Source organism: Eptesicus fuscus, chromosome 20 (genome assembly GCF_027574615.1).
Source record: "Eptesicus fuscus isolate TK198812 chromosome 20, DD_ASM_mEF_20220401, whole genome shotgun sequence".
Classification (NCBI taxonomy): domain Eukaryota; kingdom Metazoa; phylum Chordata; class Mammalia; order Chiroptera; family Vespertilionidae; genus Eptesicus; species Eptesicus fuscus.
Genome location: NC_072492.1, coordinates 49,400,684 through 49,419,359, shown reverse-complemented (window position 1 = coordinate 49,419,359; position 18,676 = coordinate 49,400,684). Strand labels below are relative to the sequence as shown.

The 18,676-nt window shown below is 61.1% G+C and overlaps 1 protein-coding gene across 2 annotated transcripts in view; it reads right to left on the bottom strand.

Moving 5' to 3' along the window:
- SEPTIN9 (septin 9) overlaps positions 1–18,676 on the bottom strand; it is a 124,040-nt gene that overhangs the window by 80,976 nt on the left and 24,388 nt on the right. The window contains exon 1 of one of the 2 annotated variants that reach the window (XM_008155012.3): positions 16,350–16,544. The exons of the other annotated variant lie outside the window; for it this stretch is intronic. Coding sequence (XP_008153234.3) covers positions 16,350–16,371 — 22 coding nt within the window. The 5' untranslated portion in view covers positions 16,372–16,544. Of the gene's footprint in view, positions 1–16,349; positions 16,545–18,676 lie in introns of those variants that run through there. 2 annotated transcript variants of the gene reach the window in all.

Genomic DNA, 18,676 nt, shown 5'->3' with positions numbered 1-18,676 from the left:
CAGTGGGCTCGCTGTGACGGGAGCTCAACCTGCCCGCGTCCATCCACCTGGACCTAAACGGCGCCAGGGCAGCCAGGGCCGGGCGGGGAGCCCCTGGGAGGCCCGGAGGCAGGGAGGCCAGGCCGGAGGCAGATGCCAGCTCCTGCGTGGGCGCCCACTGGTGTCTGTGCACGAAGGAGCCACGACGCAGACCAGCCTCCCCACGCGGACCTGGTGGGCAACTCCCTGCGGCCCGAGTTACTCGAAGATTCTTCCCACGCGGCTTTTCTTCTGAGGATGGAAACTCAGAAGCTGCCGCGGGAGGGGGACGCCGGAGAGCTTCCGACCCCCGAGGCGGTTTTGCGCGCGTCCCACTGAGGCCCTTCCCCGGGGAGAACCACCGCACGCGGACGTCGGGTGCCCATGTCCCTCGATTCACGTCTAGGCGCTTTGCACGCCGCCGTGGGACACAAACCAACAGCCACAGCAGCTGACAACCCCCCCCCCCCCCCCAGGGACCCACGGTCCAGAGCGGAGGCTTGGACGCCACGCTCGGGGCCGGCGGCGGAAGCGGGGAGGGGGCGTGGGTGCACGGGCCCCCGGGCAGCTCTTCTCACACCTGCGGCTGACAATCACCCACACATCTGAGCCGGGACGTGGCGCGCGGCCGCCAGCCACAGGGCGCTGGTAATCCCCAGCTGTTCTCCTGACGCCGCTCAGAGACGCTCTCCAACGCAGCACAGAGAGGTCACTGTTTCCAAGGTCACACTCCCCAAAGGGGGGGGGACGCTGGGCCAGGGGATGGAGACAGGCGTTTGGGCCAACGCCATCCGCTCTCGGTCATTCCTGTCAACGGGGCCGCAGGCACCCAGTCATTCAGCATTTTTAAAAAATATATTTTTATTGATTTCAGAGAAGAAGGGAGAGGGAGAGAAACATCAATGATGAGCCCTGACCGGTTTGGCTCAGTGGATAGAGTGTCGGCCTGCAGACTGAACGGTCCTGGGTTCGATTCCGGTCAAGGGCATGTGCCTTGGTTGTGGGCACATCCCCAGTAGGGGGCGTGCAGGAGGCAGCTGATCGATGTTTCTCCCTCATCGATGTTTCTAGCTCTCTCCCTCTCCCTTCCTCTCTGTAAAAAATCAATAAAACATATTTTTTAAAAAAGAAACATCCATGATGAGAGACAATCACTGATCGGCTGCCTCCTGCACGCCCCCCACTGGGGATCGAGCCCACAACCCAGGCAAGTGCCCTGACCGGGAATTGAACTGTGACCTCCTGGTTCATAGGTCGACGCTCCACCACTGAGCCAGCCGGCCGGGCCACTCAGCGTTTTTATTGAGCAGCCGCGTGAGCCAAGCGGCGCCCATGCGGATACTGCGGCTCACGGGAGGCCGTCTCGGTCCCTTCCTGGGCCTGACAGAACGTGGAGCACCGGGCGGCTGGAGGCACACAGACTGGACACGCCTCCTGGTTTGGCTGAATTATTAGCTGGTGGGGTCCAGGCAAGTTACGCGCCGTCTCTGAGCCTCCATCTCCCTGCAAAGGGCAGCGCTTGTGCCCGCCACGCCGGGCCTCGGCGAGGTCACGTCTGCAGGCACCGCCGGCCTGGGTCGTCCCTCCCTCCACGCGCTCTGCGGGCCACCCTCAGGCAGCACCTCATCCAGGCCCGTTCTGCGGGGCGGGGGCCTGGCAGCGGGGCAGCGGGGCCCTCAGCTGCTCCTCCCAAAGCTTCCCCGGGAGGAACCGTCAGCTCACGTGTCATTTCCTCGCCTGACAGCTGCCCGGAGCCTCGGTCCACAGCCGCATGGCAGGAGGGGCTTGTGGGAGTGAGCTTGAACCTGACCGTGACCTCCAGGGACTAAGGGGTCACTCAGCCGTCCCTCCAGCTGTGACGGAGGCTCCGGGCTGGCAGGGGCACTTGGGGAAATCCGGTTCCCGGGAGCGGGACCAGACGGGGGAGGACAGGCTGCGGAAGGTCCCTGGGTGCCCCCCCAGGACAGGGCCCAGGCAGGACCCAGCCCCGGGCGCTGGTCAGAGACCGGCTTCCACGTCACGGGAGAAACAGCCCCATCGAGTGAGCTCTGAGCTCAGCACCGGCAGCCAGAGGGGAAGAGCGGGGACAAAGGGCGGGGGGTCAAGCCCAGCCTGCCCGCCCACAGACGGCGGAGTGCGCAGGGCCGCGGTGGCGGGTCCCTGTCCATATGCCCAGCAACACTCCACTTTGATTTTCTTTTTTATTGATTTTTTTACAGAGAGGAAGGGAGAGGGACAGAGAGTTACAAACATCGGTGAGAAACATCGATCAGCTGCCTCCTGCACACCCCCCACTGGGGATGTGCCCACAACCAAGGTACATGCCCTTGACCGGAACTGAACCTGGGACCCATCAGGCCGCAGGCCGACGCTCTATCCACTGAGCCAAACTGGTTAGGGCAGTGGTCGGCAAACTGCGGCTCACGAGCCACATGCGGCTCTTTGGCCCCTTGAGTGTGGCTCTTCCACAAAATACCACGGCCTGGGCGAGTCTATTTTGAAGAAGTGGCGTTAGAAGGAGAAGTTTAAGTTTAGAAAATTTGGCTCTCCAAAGAAATTTCAATCGTTGTCCTGTTGATATTGGGCTCTGTTGACTAAGGAGTTTGCCGACCACTGGGTTAGGGCAACATTACACTTTGAAGTTCAAGCTCGCATCGGACAGCAGGTGCCTGGTATCGGCAGGAACCCCCGCCTATGGCATTCCTGAGCAGCCTCCCCAGCCCCTGCTTGAATGCTCCTAGGCCCGGGGAACTCACTACTGGGCGAAGCAGCCTGCTCCACCGTCAGGAAGTGAAACGTGAGAAAAGTGCTGCCTTGTGCCAGAGGTCAAACTCCACTTTCTAGTACCTTCCACGTCTCTGCTACTGGTTTTGTATTTGGGGGGACTCGAAGTCAGTTCTCTCCTACGGGACACACCTCCAGCCACGTGACGCAGTGCCTAGCGCTTCTTCCTGCCCCTGCGTCTGGGTACCACCCGCCCCCTTCCCTGACTCCGCTCAAACCCTCTCACCACGCAGGCCCCTGCCCTGGGGCCCTCGCTCATCCGTCCTCGTCCTCCTTCGGGGCCAAGCCAGGCCTGCTGTAGGTTGAACTTTGTGCTCCCCAAAAACATACGTAGCCCTAATGCTCGGCACCTGTGACCGTGTCCCTGTTTGGAAACCAGGTCTCTGCAGATGTCACCGGGTGGCGATTCGGGCATCCTGGAGGGGTGGGCCCTGACCCAGTGGCCAGCATCTGGGTGAGAGAAAGGAGGGGGGCGAGCCGGAGGCGAGGAGCCACGGGCCCAGGGCACCAGCACCGCCAGGCACTGGGCCGCGGCTGAGGAGACTCTCTCCGGCCTCCGAAGGAACCGACCCGGACCCGGACCTCTGGCCTCCAGAGCCGAAGGACCGATTTCCATGGTCTGAGGCCCCGGTTTGTGGTCATTTGTCACGGCAGCCACAGGCCGGGCCGGGCCTGAGCAACCCTGGCCCCGTGGCCCGGCGTCCCCGCTCTACCGCCGCCAAAGGCCACATCTGTTACTGTGTCTCATCGCACAGTCACACTGTCCACCGAGCTCCGAGCCGGTCGGCACGCACCCGCGTTCCCCAGTCCTCCCCGCAGCCCCGCTGAGCGCCCAGCACCTGCTGGGGCCTCTGCCATTCCCGTGCCCCCAGTGCCCTCAGCCGGCAGCTCGGTGCCCTCAGCTGACCCCGAGGTGCCCTCAGCTGACCCCGAGGTGCCCTCAGCTGACCCCAAAGTGTCCTCGGCTGACCTCAAGGTGCCTTCAGCTGACCCCGACGTGCCGGGGTTGGCCCGGAACCTGCATTTTAACAGGTTTCCCAGGCAACCTAACCAGCCACCCGCACCCCGCCAGCTTGGCAGGTGACGGCCGCGGCTCCCTCACGGACCACGTCCGGATCTCGTCAGGACGCCAGGAGAAAGGCCAGCCTGGGGCGTGGCTGCCCGGCCTGGAGGACACCCTGGGTCACAGATGTCTTTCCTGAGCCCGTCAGAGCTTGGACATGAGCCACCAGGACGGGCCCTTAAAGGCACTGGACGCTTTTGGCAAAATCTGTTCCCACCCCACCCCCCTCTGTTCTGTTGAATGACATGGTTTTGTGCCAAAGGCGGGGCCTGCTGTTTCCCAGAGTCCCGTTTCCTGCCGGGCCTAGGTGCTGTCACAGGCGTGCTCGCCCTGACTGTGTGTGCACGTGTGTGTGTGTGTGTGTGTGTGTGTGCACGTGCCTGCGTGCGTGTCCCTCCAAGAGCAGCTTGGGGAGGGTGGAGAGACTCATAGAAATTCTCTCTGGCCCTAACCGGTGTGGCTCAGTGGATAGAGCGTCGGCCTGCGGACTGAAAGGTCCCAGGTTCGATTCCTGTCAAGGGCATGTACCTTGGTTGCGGGCACATCCCCAGTGGGGGGTGTGCAGGAGGCAGCTGATCGATGTTTCTCTCTCATCGATGTTTCTCTCTATCCCTCTCCCTTCCTCTCTGTAAAAAAATCAATAAAATATTTTTTTAAAAAAAAGAAATTCTCTCTGGTGGTCAAGAAGATAGGAAAATGAGAGTTGTGTACATTTGTGTGAACATAACACGCATGCACACACATGCATGCATGCACACGCATGTGCATACACACATGCACACCCCAGAGGAAAGTCTCGCTTGTCTTTCAGCTCGAGGGTCCTGGGCTTCATGAAGCAAGATGGGGCCTCAGGAACTCGACCGCAGACCTGCTGGGAGCGTTCGGGCCGCCTCCGCGGCCTCCAGGGTGTGTCAGGCCCGCTCCCCGCTCCCCCCTCCCCCCGCACCTCCTTTCCCAAGACCCCGCCCGCTTCCTCCTCTCGGCTCCTTTAACCCTGGGGCTGCCTGCTCGGACCCCGCCTCTGCATTGGGGTGTGGCTCATTTCCGCTGCACATACTCAGAGTCAGCAAACACACACACACGCACACACACGCACACACACGCACAGACACACACAAACACAGACACACACACACAGAGACACACACGCACACTCACGCTCAGTCTGGCCCGCCTCCCTGGTCCCTCCTCGGGCACAGCTGCCACCCCGGGGCCCCGGCACCGCTCAGACCCCTGGCGGCCGTGCCTGTGACCGAGTCCACCTGCCCACCGCCTCCAGCCCGTCTGCCACCGGGAGCCGCTCCTACAGCCCCGCCCACGCCCGGCGGGCTCCCCGCAGCGGGCAGGTGTCGTGGCCGCCACGCTCCCGACAGCCGACCCCACGATGCAGCCCGGCGGGATGGAGCCCGCGGCCGCTCCCTCAGGCACCTGCCCTCTGCCCGCAGGCGCCGCCGCCGCCTCTGCGCGTGGTCAGCAGCCACGACCTGATTCACCGTTTGGACTCCTTTGGGCGCATGTTTCAGGGCCACGAACACTCGCACTCGACACGCAGCTGCCCCGCTTTCCGCCCGGCCCTGGCACACGCCTGCGCTCGCGGAGCCGCACACACATCTGGATGCGCCCACATCTGCTTCCAATTCTTTGGGGCGCAGGGAACCGCTGAGTCACATGGTGGTTCTGTGTTTAATTCTGAGGAGCCACCAAACTGTGTCCGGGCGGCCGCGTTCCCACCGCCGCCGCCGGGCCGACCCCCACGCCCTCGCCCGCGGGCGCTCCCTGGCGGTGGTTGGCGGTGGTTGCGGCCCTCCCGGTGCGCGCACAGGCGGCTCCCCGGGCGTCGCTCACGGGGAGCGGCGTGGAGGTCTCTCCGGGCGGCTGGCCTCCCCGTGTCTCTGAGACCGTCCTCGGCCGGTGTTTAATCGGGCTGCTTGGGTTTGTTATGAGGCTGTAGGAGTTCTTTTCTTCATTTTCAAAGAACCTTTATTGGTGAGTGTTACCTGCGTCCCCCTTTCCCCACGGGGTTCGCTCGGTCCCAGACACCGAGCAGATGGGGGACGTGCACACACTTTCTCGCTACGTGGATCGCTTTTCCCTCTGTGGACGCACAGACGTCGGCCTTCGGACGGAGCCCAGCTGCTCTCTTCCCGGCGGCCTGTGCCCCGGCGTCACGGCCGCTCCCTCCCGGCGCTGCTCCCAGCATGGCGGCTGCCTGTCCTTGCGGTTCCCGTTCCTCGGGGTCCGTGTCTGCCCTTTTAGGAGCTAACCCCTTCTATCAGATCATAATTCTCTTAAAAACACATAGACGTGTATGTTTTTATTCCAGAGAGGAAGGGAGAGGGAGAAAGAGAGAGAAGCATCGAGGATGAGGGAGAATCATGGATCAGCTGCCTCCTGCGCGCCCCCCACTGGGGATCGAGCCCCAACCCAGGCCTGTGCCCTGACCGGAATCGAACCGGACCTCCTGGTTCATAGTCAACGCTCAGCCACTGAGCCACGCCGGCCGGCTCATCAGATAACAATTCTTACGTCACACTTCGCCGTGGGGACCACTGGGTGGGCTCTGTTTCCTGCCTGGGCCGACGGACACACCAAAGTCAGTAGGAGGGATGGAGGAGGGAGGGAGGGAGGGAGGGAGGGAGGGAGGGGGGGGGGGAAGGAGGAAGGAGGGAGGGAGGGAGGAAGGAAGGAAGGAGGGAGGGAGGAAGGGAGGAAGGAAAGAAGGAAGGAAGGAAGGAAGGAAGGAAGGAAGGAAGGAAGGAAGGGCAGAAATCAAGAACATGGGAAATGGAAGGAAAATAAAGCCGGAAGAGAGTTCTTTGAAAAGATCTGCCCGTGACAAACTCAGGGCCAGACCGAGGAGAGGGAGCCAGAGAGAAAGGACGGAGAGCCCAGATTACCAGCATTAGAAAGGAAGGGTTATCCCCAAGGTCCTATGAACATTAAACTAATAATAAATGAGCCAGTTCCTTCCAAGTACAGCTTACCACCACTGACCCGAGATGAAGTAAAAGCCCGGAATAACTCTCTCAGTGTCAAATAGATTTCATACATTTAAATAGTAAGATAATTTAATGTATTTAACACAAATACTTAATTTGGAAGTAAAAAAACTTTAAAATAAAAACACACCAGGGACAGATGGCTTCGCTGGTGAATTCCATCCGACATTTAGGGAAGAAATAACAATTTAATGCAAACTTTTACAGAAAATCGGGAAGGAGGAAAGGCTCCCAAACCCATTTTAGGAAGCCAACATGACCCTGACAACCCCATACCCACTTCCCTCATGAAATCTACACCAAAAACATCCTTAACAAGTCCAATCCAGCAAAACATGAAAAGGATCACAAACCTTAGCCAGGCTGGACTTGTTCCAGGAGTACCCCCTGGTTTCATAGTCAACCATCAGTCACTGTCATCCGCCCCATTCATAGGATCCAGGAGAAAAAGGGGTCACTCCCACAGACACGGTCGTTCCCCCTCACCCACGGCGTGGCGTCCCCCCGTGTCTGTTACCCACAGGCAACTGCAGTCCAAAAATCTTACATGGAACATTCCGGAAATAAGCAATCCGTACGTTTTAAATGGCGAGCCTTTCTGAGAAGCGTGATAAAGTCTCGCTCCCCAGGCCTCTGTCCTGCCCGGAACGTGAATCGTCCTTTCGTCCAGCGTCTCCACGCTGCCAGGCTCCGCGCCCGCCAGTCCCTCAGGCGACTGACCACGGCGTGTCACCGTGCCTGCGTCCACGTCACCTTTATTGTGATGAGTTATGGCTCCAAGGCCATTTGCATCACTTCTATTGCAGTGTGTAGCTACACTTGTTCTTTTATTATTAGTTATTGCTGTTCAGCGCTTCCTGTGCCTGCTTTCTAAGTTAAACTTTGTCGTAGGTATGTATGTGTTGGAAAAAAACATAGTCTATATAGGGTTCGGTACTCTCCAAGGTTTCAGGCACCCGCTGGGGATCCTGGGACGTATTGCCCGAGGACAGGGAGGGGGGGAGGAGACTACTGTACGAAAAAGCACTGACCAAAGTCAACAATCGCTCATGTTTAAAAAACTCTAGCAAATAAAGGATAGAAGGAGGATTTCCGCAATCTGACAAAAGGCCGATGCGGAAAATCTAGAGTTCGCACTGAAAGTTCTCGCACAGGATCGGACTAGCAACTGTAGCCGATGCAATAAGGTAAGAAAAAGAAATGAAAGGCACAGGATCCGGAAGGAAAAAGGAACACAGCCTATTTTCAGAGGACATGCTTGTTTAGTAAACCACAAAATATCTACAGAACAAGTACTAGAATCATAAGTGATTTTGACAAGGTCACAGGATCTAGGATTAATACACAAAAGCCTATCGTAGTTGTATATACTAGCAGCAAACAGTGCAGCATGAAATTTAAAATAGATATTCAGTTTACAATAGCAGTAAAAAAAAAAAAGAGGAATAAGTTTAACAATTGACATGAAGATCTATTCATTGAAAACTATGGGGACATGTAATTCTGTAGAGATTAGAGAAATAAATATGGAAAGACCTTAGAAATGGAGACATACCAGGTTTATGAGATTAGAAGACTCGATGTTGTGAAAATGTCCATTCTAAATGGACCTGCAATCCCAATCAAAATTCACACGGCCTTTTGGTAGAAGTTGGCATGCTGCCTATAAAATTTATAAGGAAATTCAAAGGACCTGGACTATCCAAAGCCATGTTTTGGATATATTGGGAAACCTTATTTTAAGTCTTATGATGAAGCCACATTCATCAAGACAGCATGGTACTCAAGAAGGTCGACAAACGTGATCGAGTCCCCACATTAAAACACACGTACCCTGTGACTGGCGCTCCACAAAGTTGCCGGGAACTCAGCAAAGAATCAACTGAAAATCCACACAGAAAAGCAAAAACGGAAAAGCAAATAAATCTTAACTTCACGCCATAGACTAAATTAATTCAAGATGATCTCTAAACCAAAAATAAAAGCGACAGCTATAAAGCTTCTAGAAGCAACATTAAAAACATCTTTACAACTTGGAACTGGGCAACGCGTTCTTATAAAGAAGGCAGAACGTGGCAACCAACAGGGAAGAAATCTGTGAAATTAGACCTCATCAAAATTAAATATATATATATATATATATATATATATATATATATATATATACACACACACACACACACACATACATATACATATATATATATATATATATGCTTTTTTATTTCAGGGAGGAAGGGAGAGGGAGATAGAGAGAGACATCAATTGATTGGCTGCCTCCTGCACACCCCTCACTGGAGATCGAGACCACAACCCAGGCCTGTGTCCCCAACCGGAATCAAGCCCAGGTTCCCTTAGTCCACAGGCCAACACTCCAGCCATTGAGCCAAACCGGCCAGGGTTAAAATCACAAACGTTTGCTCATCAAAAGATACCATTAGGAAATTAATAGGCCAGCTGCAAACTGGTAAAAAAAATATATATATATACACACACACACACACACACACACTGAGTAGCCAGATTATTATTATCTCTGAACGCATAATAATCTGGCCATTCAGTGTATATCCTATATAATAAAAGGCTAATATGCAAATTGTCCCCTCTACCAGGAGTTCGACCAGCAGGCCGACTGGCCAACTGCCCATGTCCCCTCCCACTGGCCAGGCTGGCCGGCCCCCACCCATGCACGAATTCATGCACCGGGCCTCCTCTAATATATATATATATATATATATATATATATATATACTGAGTTCAGAGATCATCGTAATCTGGCCACTCCGGGTACATATACCTACAAACCATACATCTGACAGAAGCCCAGTATCAGGCAAGGATAAGAAAAAGCCAAGCAACCCGGTTTTAAAACTTGGAAAAGACATTTCACACGGGAACATACCGGAATAGCCAAGGAGTACAGGAACGTGTGCTCGGCGGGCTTAGTCATCGGGCGAATGCAAATTAAAGCCACGAGGAGACGCCCCCACAGACCCGCCGGAACGACTACCCCAGGACGGGGCGCAGCCGGAACTCCCACGCATCGCCGGTGGGCGTGCAAACAGTGCAGCCACGTGGGGAGACGATCTGGCAGATCCTCACAGAATAAACACACACCGACCCTCCGGCCCAGCAATTCCGGTTCTCGGTATTTGCCCAAGAGAAACGGAGGCACGTGTCACGAAACACCGCGTACGGAGGCTCAGAGCAGCTGCATCCACCAGAGCCCCCACGGAAACAGCCAGGGGCCGCGAGCAGAACCACAGCACGTGCCCCCGATGAGCCAGCAATCACGCCACCAGCTACCCGTACCTGCAGCACATGGGGGATCTGAAGGACATTCACCCCGGCCGGCGTGGCTCAGTGGCCTGAGCATCGACCTCTGAACCAGGAGGTCACGGTTCGATTCCCGGTCAGGGCACAGGCCCAGGTTGCAGGCTCGATCCCCAGTGGGGGGCGTGCAGGAAGCAGCCGATCCATGATTCTCTCTCGTAGCTGATGTTTCTCTCTCTCCCTCTCCCTTCCTCTCTGAAATAAAAAACATATCTTTTAAAGGACATTCGAACGGGCAAAATTCACCCATCGTGGAAAATTCAGAGGCGGGGCGGAGACTGGCTGGGAAGGGGCATGGGGCGTGACGGCAGGGTTCTGTATTCCAATTGGAGTTTCGATACAGAGGATGGTACACTGGGGATCTGCACACACATTTCGCTTCAAAGAGAGAAAAAGGACCATAAACAAATGCAGGTCCTTTTTTAAAATATATTTTATGGATTTTTACAGAGAGGAAGGGAGAGGGATAGAGAGTTAGAAACATCAACCAGCTGCCTCCTGCACACCTCCTACTGGGGATGTGCCCGCAACCAAGGTACATGCCCTTGACCGGAATCGAACCTGGGACCCTTGAGTCCGCAGGCCGACGCTCTATCCACTGAGCCACACCGGTGAGGGCTGCAGGTCCTTTTTGACTGAAGACTTTCCATCTTTACGGGGCAAAGCCATATGCGGTCAGTAGAAAGCGGCGAGGCTACACCACGGTGCTCGGTAGGCGGGTGTCTTTACTTATTTATTTTTTATAATATATTTTTGTTGATTTCAGAGAGGAAGGGAGAAGGAGAGAGAGAGAGACAGAAACATCCATGATGAGAGGGAACCATTGATTGGCCGCCTCCTGCATGTCCTACACTGGGGATGGAGCCCGCAACCCGGGCATGTGCCCTTGACCAGAATCGAACCCGGGACCCTTCCGTCCGCAGGCCGATGCTTTATCCACTGAGCCATACTGGGCAGGGCTAAGTGAGGTGTCTTATCTGTATTTTCAATGTAACGGGATTTTCAACGGGGGAAGGGTTTGCTGGGGCGTCGCCCCATCGTACGTCGGGGAGCACCGTCCTGGACTCCAGTTTGCGAAACGCAGGCTGAGGTTTCATGGGCGATGGGCACCCCCGTCAGTCACTCACTCCGACGTGCACCCAGGTCTCACAGGGGCGGCTGGGGACGGGGCGGATGCGTGGGGACGCCCCGAGCCAGGTGCCCACTGCGGAACGAGGGGGCGGGCGTCGGGGGGCTCGCTCTGCCCGTCTTTCATCTTCCCCGTGTGTTCCACAGTTTTCAGAGTCAACGTTGGAACATTTTAAAACAGATTGGGGCATACCAACCGAAAATAGGAAGGAAAGAGGTGGCGGGAGACCCTGCCCCAAACCCTCAGCTCCCATCCCCTGTTTAGGATGGACGTCCTGGGGCGCGAGGAGACGCGCCTTCCGGGCCTCACGGTGTTTGTCACTCTCCCACCTGCCACTCCCCCACCCCACCCCCGCCGCTTCGGCCAGAGCAGCCACCCTCCACCCAGGAACTCGGTGCACAGCACACCCAGGAGGAACTGGGCTCCGGAGGGCTTGCACCGCCACCTGCTGGACGGCAGGGTTTCTGCACCCGCTTCCCCGTCCTGCGTTGGGCTGGAGGGCGAGGGGGCCCCTCGCTGCAGTACATGGGGTGGCGCCCAGGAAGATGCACGTGTCCAGCACCCGGCCCCTCCCTCCCCAGAGAGATGCACGCCCCCTTCCCTCCGCTGGTCTCTGCCAGCTGGGGCACGGGCTGCAGGGCCTGCTCTGTGCCCCCCCCCAAACACAGCGCAGGGGCACAGCCCAGGACCACCCGCCCCGGGTGCACAGGAGCCCCAGCCCTTCCCTCTCCACGGACACGACCATCGCGATCGGGTCCCTGTGCGGCACTGAGCTCACGCGGCGTCTGCGCGCCGACGCTCTGAAGCCGTCCCTCCTCGGTTGTGAGCGAACAGCGATGCCCATGCGTGACCTCCCACAGCGGGCCGGCTCTGCGACCTGCATCCTTGGGCGCCCGGACCCCGCGGGACCCACTGCCAGGCTGGAGGGGCAAGACGGCCAGAGCTGGGCTGGGCAGAGGTGGGGGGGAGCCCAGACCGAGGGCCACCCAGCGTGAACACCAGGAGCTCAGGGACCGAGAGGGGCCGAGGGGGGCCGAGGGGGGCCGAGAGGGGCCGAGGGGGGCCGAGGGGGGCCGAGAGGGGCCGAGAGGAACCGAGTGGGGCCGAGAGGGACCGAGTGGGGCCGAGAGGGGCCGAGAGGGGCCGAGGGGGGCCGAGAGGGGCCGAGGGGGGCCGAGAGGGACCGAGGGGGGCCGAGAGGGACCGAGGGGGGCCGAGAGGGACCGAGGGGGGCCGAGAGGGGCCGAGAGGGCAGGGGCCTGAGCCGAGCCGCGGAGAGGGTGAGCACAGGCCTGCGTGTTGTCACCGCAGCAGAGAAACGGCTGCAGGGACCAGTCCCGAGGGCTCAGGGCCGGGGCTTCGGGCCAGGCCCCTCGTCTGGACCCAGGAAGTGAAGCTGAGGGGCGGGAGCAGGTCCAGGAAGCCAGGACCACCCAGGCCGGGGTGCAAGTGCCCGGGACCCAGAAGTAAGGGGGACAGCAGAGAGAGGGACAGTGAGGACAGACGGACGGTGAGGACGGAGGGACGGCGAGGACGGAGGGACGGCGAGGACCCCGAAGGGGAGAGGGCACCGGCCCTGCTGCTGGGCCCGCTCTGCCTCACTGCTTCGGGCAGGTGCCCCGCTGGGGGCGGGCGGCCAGTGACACCGCGGCCCGGCCCTCCTGGACCCCACGCCACCGTCAGGGCCCAGCCTCGACGTCCACACGCCCTGCCTGCAGCTCCCCTGCGGCCAATCCACCCCCAACCCTGGCCCTGGCCCTGGCCCCCGCCCCGCCCCCGGCCCCGCGGAGCCCAGGACAGCGCCTCAGTGGAAATTCCCTCCTTGGAGACTCTCCCGCTGAAAGGCAAGCGCTTGGAACCAGATAAAACAGCTTAATTTGTAAAAGCCACAGAGCCGTCCAACGGGAAGGAACGCGAGCCGTGGCTGCAGGAGCGGCCTCTGGGTCTCAGCGGCCAGTCGCTGCGTGACTCACCCCGCCCCGTCCGGCCAGGCCCCGGCTCACAACCCCGGGCAGGAGCCCAGGTCTCCTGAGGCCGCCCACACCTGCCCCCCCAGGTCCTTCCCCAGAGCGGGCAGACCACCCCACCCCCCCGTCCCCGCCAGCCCGTCGTGGACAGCTGCTGGGCAGTGGCTGAGAGCTGGCCGGACACGCCTTCAATACCAGCCCAGTCGGCATGTGGGGGTTGGGGTGCCACAACCACCGTTCCAGGAGACAGAGGGGCGAGCTGGCGAGAAGACGCAGCCCCCGGCGGGGAGGGGCCCCCAGAACAGGCTCAGCAGCCACAGGCTGGGCCTGCCCAACGCTCTGCCTTTACAGATGAGGAAACTGAGGCCCGGGCCGCAGGGGGACTGGGGACCTCGCTCCCCCAGGGCCTGGGTAAGTGCTGCGTTACCATTACAGACCAAGGTCACGTCCAACCAGGCCCGAGGGACGGCCGTAAGGAAACAGCTGGGGGCTTCCGTTTCCATTCACGTCTGTAACCAGTTTTTAAGCTTTGAAAGAAATGAGTTTTGGGTTTTGTTTGTTCGTTTTTGTTGCTGTTTTTAATCCTCGCCTGAGGACACTGTTCCATTAGAGGGAGTTCAGCTCTCTCTAAAAGAGGAGGAGGAGGAGGAGAGGAACATCGATGAGAGAGACACAGTGACTGGCTGCCTCCTGCACCACATGACCTGGGCTGGGGATGGAACCTGCAACTGAGGTGCGTGCCCTTGACCGGAACCGAACCCTCAACCCTTTGGTTTTTGGGCCAACGTTCTAACCATTTCGCAGAACCAGCCAGGGTGAATTTTTGCTTAAGCCGTATTCTTATTGATTTCAGAGAAGAAAGTAGACAGAGAGATGGAAACATCAATGAAGGGAGAGAATCATGGATCGGCTGCCTCCTGCACGCCCCCCACTGGGGATCAAGCCCACAACCCGGGCATGTGCCCTGACCGGGAATCGAACCCTGACCTCCTGGTTCACAGGTCGACGCTCAACCCCTGAGCCACAACGGCAGGCAAGGCATTGTTTTGTTGTTTTTATAAAAAAGGCATCCGAATGAGTGTTTCATAGAAAGCCATGCCTTTCCCTCAAACACAGCCTGAGAGAAGGTTCCACGTCACCCCTTCCCGTGCTGCCCGGCAGAGGGCGGCCTCAGCCCGGGGTCAGGCCGCAGAGCCGGCCCCGGTCACTTCGCTGAGCAGCTCCTGGGGTTTGCTGAGCCCGGAGGTTCCACGACGTGGCCGTCCCTCCCGCGTCCCCAGCGACCCCCCCCCCCCCGCCACCTCTGTGTGCCAGCTCTCTGGTCCCCTGTGGTCACCCTGGACCGGGCTTGGTCATCTAAAACGAAGGCTGGGCCACAGCCCCGACACTGGCTGCCCGCCTCCCCCCCCCCCCCCGCGCCCCCACCCCCCGCCCCGGCGTGCTAACCAGATGTCTCCCCCGTGATTCTGCTCCAGGACCCGAGCAGAGCCCACATCTGCTCCTCTCTCGCCAGGGCAGGGGCCATCCTGCCAGGCCTCCCGTGGGCCCTCGGGCGGCCCTGACCCGTGGCCCCGCCACGCTGAGAACAGGAGACCCTGGCTCCTGAGCCCGTCTGCCCCCGCGGGCCCACGTCACCAAGCTCAGACACGGGCGGCTGCCCCGCCCCCCGTGGTGAGCCCTCTGTGCCAGCGTGTGGGTGCCCAGCGGCACGGGCCCCGTACGCACCCCATGCACAGGCTCCGCCGGCCGCTCTGGTGGCCGCCCGCGGACACAGGCCTTCCTTCTGCCGGGCCTCGTCCCCACCCCCCGTGGCGAACAACAGCCCCGGCCCTGCCGCGGCGACGTGGTGCCCTCCGCCTCCCCGTCACCCGGGGTCAGCCCGGGACACAGCGCAGAGCGGGCAGCTGCCCGGGGGTGCGACAACCCTGCTCGGGGACCGGCCCAGCTCGAGGGGTGCATGGTCAGCGGCAGACGCCAGACAGCCCTGCTCGGGGACCGGCCCGGCTCAAGGGGTGCATGGTCAGCGGCAGATGCCAGACAGCCCTGCTCGGGGAGAGGGGTGCGCGTCAGCGGCAGACGCCGTAATGAGCGGGAGTTACTCATGTGCGGTCAGAGCTGACACAGCCCTGGCACGTGAGGCCGGCCTGACCTGGCGAGGGCGCCTCCTCCCGGACCCCTGCAGGGCAGCCCCCCTTCACCCGGCCGCCCTCGCCCGCCTCAGGGTCCCGGCCCCACGGTCTGTGCCCCGCGGTCCAGGCCTGCTGTGTGGGGGCTGCCAACGTGGACGGCCACTTGGCCTGACTCGGGGGGCTCCCGGCTCGAGGGCCAGCCACCTGCCCTCCGTCCCGCCCTGAAGCGTGGCCAGATGTTTTACACCGAGATTCTGGGCAGAGCCCACATCCGCTCATCTTTCTGGCCTGAAACGTCCCTCGTAACGGTGGCCACGTCCCCCTCTCCATCACAGGGCTCCCAGGGAAGCACGGCCCGCATGACACTGTCACCCCCAGGCACGATCCATCTTAACTCGCCCCACGCCGCACACGCACACGCACACGCACACGCACACGCACACACGCCTCTGCCCCTCTCCTCTGGGCACCGGGACCTTCCTCCCTGTAATCAAGCCGGGAGGCACCAAAATGCTACTTCGGGGGGGAGACCTTGAAGACGGGCCGGCTGCAGCGACCACAGACGGCACGGTGGGCAAGTGCACCACCAACCAGCGTCCCCAGCTCCGCCCCGTGCCGCCGCCCAGACCCAGCGCCGAGGCCGGTCCCCCCACCCGTCCCGGAGTCCAGGGCCTCGGCCTGTCCCAGCCGCCTCCCGATGCAGAAATGGCACGGGGGTGGGGGGATGGGGGTGGGGGAACAGCGCGGGGAAGGGGCCGCGTTTAAATACATTCACGACGCAGGGCGGCTTTGCTTCTGGAACGTGACCTGCCACGACCTCGAGCAGTCCACAGGAGGAGGAATACGCCCACAGTGACCCCTGGGCGCCGATTCCCCGAAGCATCAGGGAGGCGGGGGGGGGGGGCAGTGGGGGGGCTCGCCTACCTGAGATCCGGTCTCTCTCCATCACTTCGACAGACTTGGCAGCGGGCGGAGTCCCGGTCCCCTCTCCAGAGGCGTCCTCCCCTTTCCCCCCGTCGCCCTCCCTCCTCCTGCCTCCTCCTCCTCCTCCAAAAACACCCTGTCCCCGGCCTAATTTCTTCAATCTGCTGCGGCCGCGAGCCGTCCGGATCACATCTCCATGTGCTGCTCATATGTGTGCCCCGCACGCAGCATTGTCTCTAAACCGGAGCGCCGGGAGCGAAGGGAGCAGGAGAGCCGGGGGGGCGGGGGGGGGGGGGAGGAGGAGCGAGGGCAGCCGTGGCCTTGAAGGCTCCCACGGCCCGGGGCCCGGTCCACGGGCGGGCAGGCGGCGGGACCACGAGGGAGGACCGGTCCAAGCTCTGCGGTGGCTCGGCGCTTCCGGCGGCCTCTCTCCGCCCCCTGGCCCGGCGTCGCGCTCGGCTCCTCTTTAATATCCACTTGGAGGAGCTGCCCGGAGCCTCTGGGAAGGCAGCGCCGAGTCAGATTCCTGGTGACGTCCCCGCCTTTCCTCTCCCAGGTCCCCGACGGGTTTCCTCTGGTCCAGGCGTCTGAGCAGCGGGGTCCTGGGCCGGCCTCGCCTTCCCTCAGCGGCGGCCCCCGGCGTCACCCCGACCCAGCTCGGCCGGAAGGAGGGAGGGGCTGGCGCACCCCCGGCGGTGACCCCGCACCGGTCAGCAGCACCTGCCCCAGGAGCCCACGCAGCAGCTGCCGTCGCCCGGTGCCCGGCGTCCGTCCGCCTGCGGGCAGAGCAGCGCCCCGCCCAGCGCGCGGGAGAGCGGCACAGACTTCCTGGAAGATTCCTACCACACGCATGAGTCAGTGAGTCTCAGCTGTCCCCGGGGGAGCCGCCGCGCCCATTTCCCCAGACTCAGCGCCTCTGGCAGGGGGCAGGGCCCCGCCGGGCGGGGGGCTCGCAGCCGGCTGCTGGTGGTGCCTGGGGTCCCCAGGGCGGGCGGTGAGGGGAGCCGGGAACACCCCCGCTGCTCGGTAAGCTTCTCTCACCTCAAGGGCTGGACCGGGCAGCCCGTGGGACAGACAGAGCGGATCTGTCCGCCTGACCCCTTTAAAGAAACGTGCGGCGTCCAGTCCGGCCACGCAGCGATTTCCCGGGGACGCCAGACGTCCCGCTCCTCTCGGGAAGGGGCGGGCCTGTGGCCGCAGCCGGCGCCCTGCCCGCCACGTGGGCCGGGCCGGAGAGTGCCACCCCTTAGAGATGAAACCACGTTTCCCCGGCTGCCCTCCGCTCATTTTCGTTATCTGCTGCCCCTCCCCACCCCGTGCGGCCCTCAGGGCGGGGATCCTGCCCGCCATGGCCACGTGAGCGGCCCCGGCCCGGTTCTCTGCGGGGTGGCACAAAGCCCCCGTCCCCTCGGGCCCAGGACAGACCCCAAATGCAGTCTGCCCATAACAAGGGCATCTTCCTGGGGGCGTGGGGGTGTAGGGGGGGGGCAATTCCCAGACTCTGGGAGACACCAAAGGGCAAGCACATGCCCCCGCCCGCCCTCAGCTGAGCTGGGGGACAGCCCAAAGGCGGTGGCGGGCACAGGAGGGGGGACCGTGTCTCAACCAAGCGGAGCCGGGGCTCAGGCGCGGTGGGGAGCGGAGCCGCGTCCCATCCCCGGGACCTGGCGCCTCCTGTGGAGAAAGAGTCCTCGCAGGCGGGTTTAGGGAAGGGCCTGAGAGGGGCGATGACCCTGGACGGCAGGGTGGACCCTAAACGCATCCCACGGACCCACAGGAGAGGGGGGCGGAGGAGACCTGACCGCCGGGCGTGGAGGGGGTGCGAGCCGGAGCAGAGGCGGGACCGCGGGAAGACGCTGGCCTTGGAGACGGAGGGAGGCGGCCACCGGCCAAGGGAGGCGGCAGCCCCAGAGCGGGGAAAGGCGGGAACGGACTCCTCGAGCCTGTGGGGGCGCGGCCTCCGGAGCCGCGAGAGAGAAGATGTTAGGCCGCCAGCGAGTGGGAATGCGTGAGCGCAGTGACCGCCACGCACACGGGAGCCACAGCCTGCAGAGCCGCGTCCCGGGTGACGCTTTCCGCTGAGGCCCTTTCCCTCTAAAACGCAACGTTAACCAGCGCGTAAGTCAGAGCCACGGGGTCGGGGGGTTTCTGTTCACTTCGTCTCTTTTCTGATTTTACAAAACCTTCCTTATTGGTTTTCTGATTATAAACGTAACATGTTCTTTGCATTAAATTTAGAGGCGGCAGAAGGCCTATCAAGAAACCCCTGTGATGCCGAAGGGTCTCTCCAGCACCGATCCCGGAGGCGGCGGCAGGCGGACCGCGGG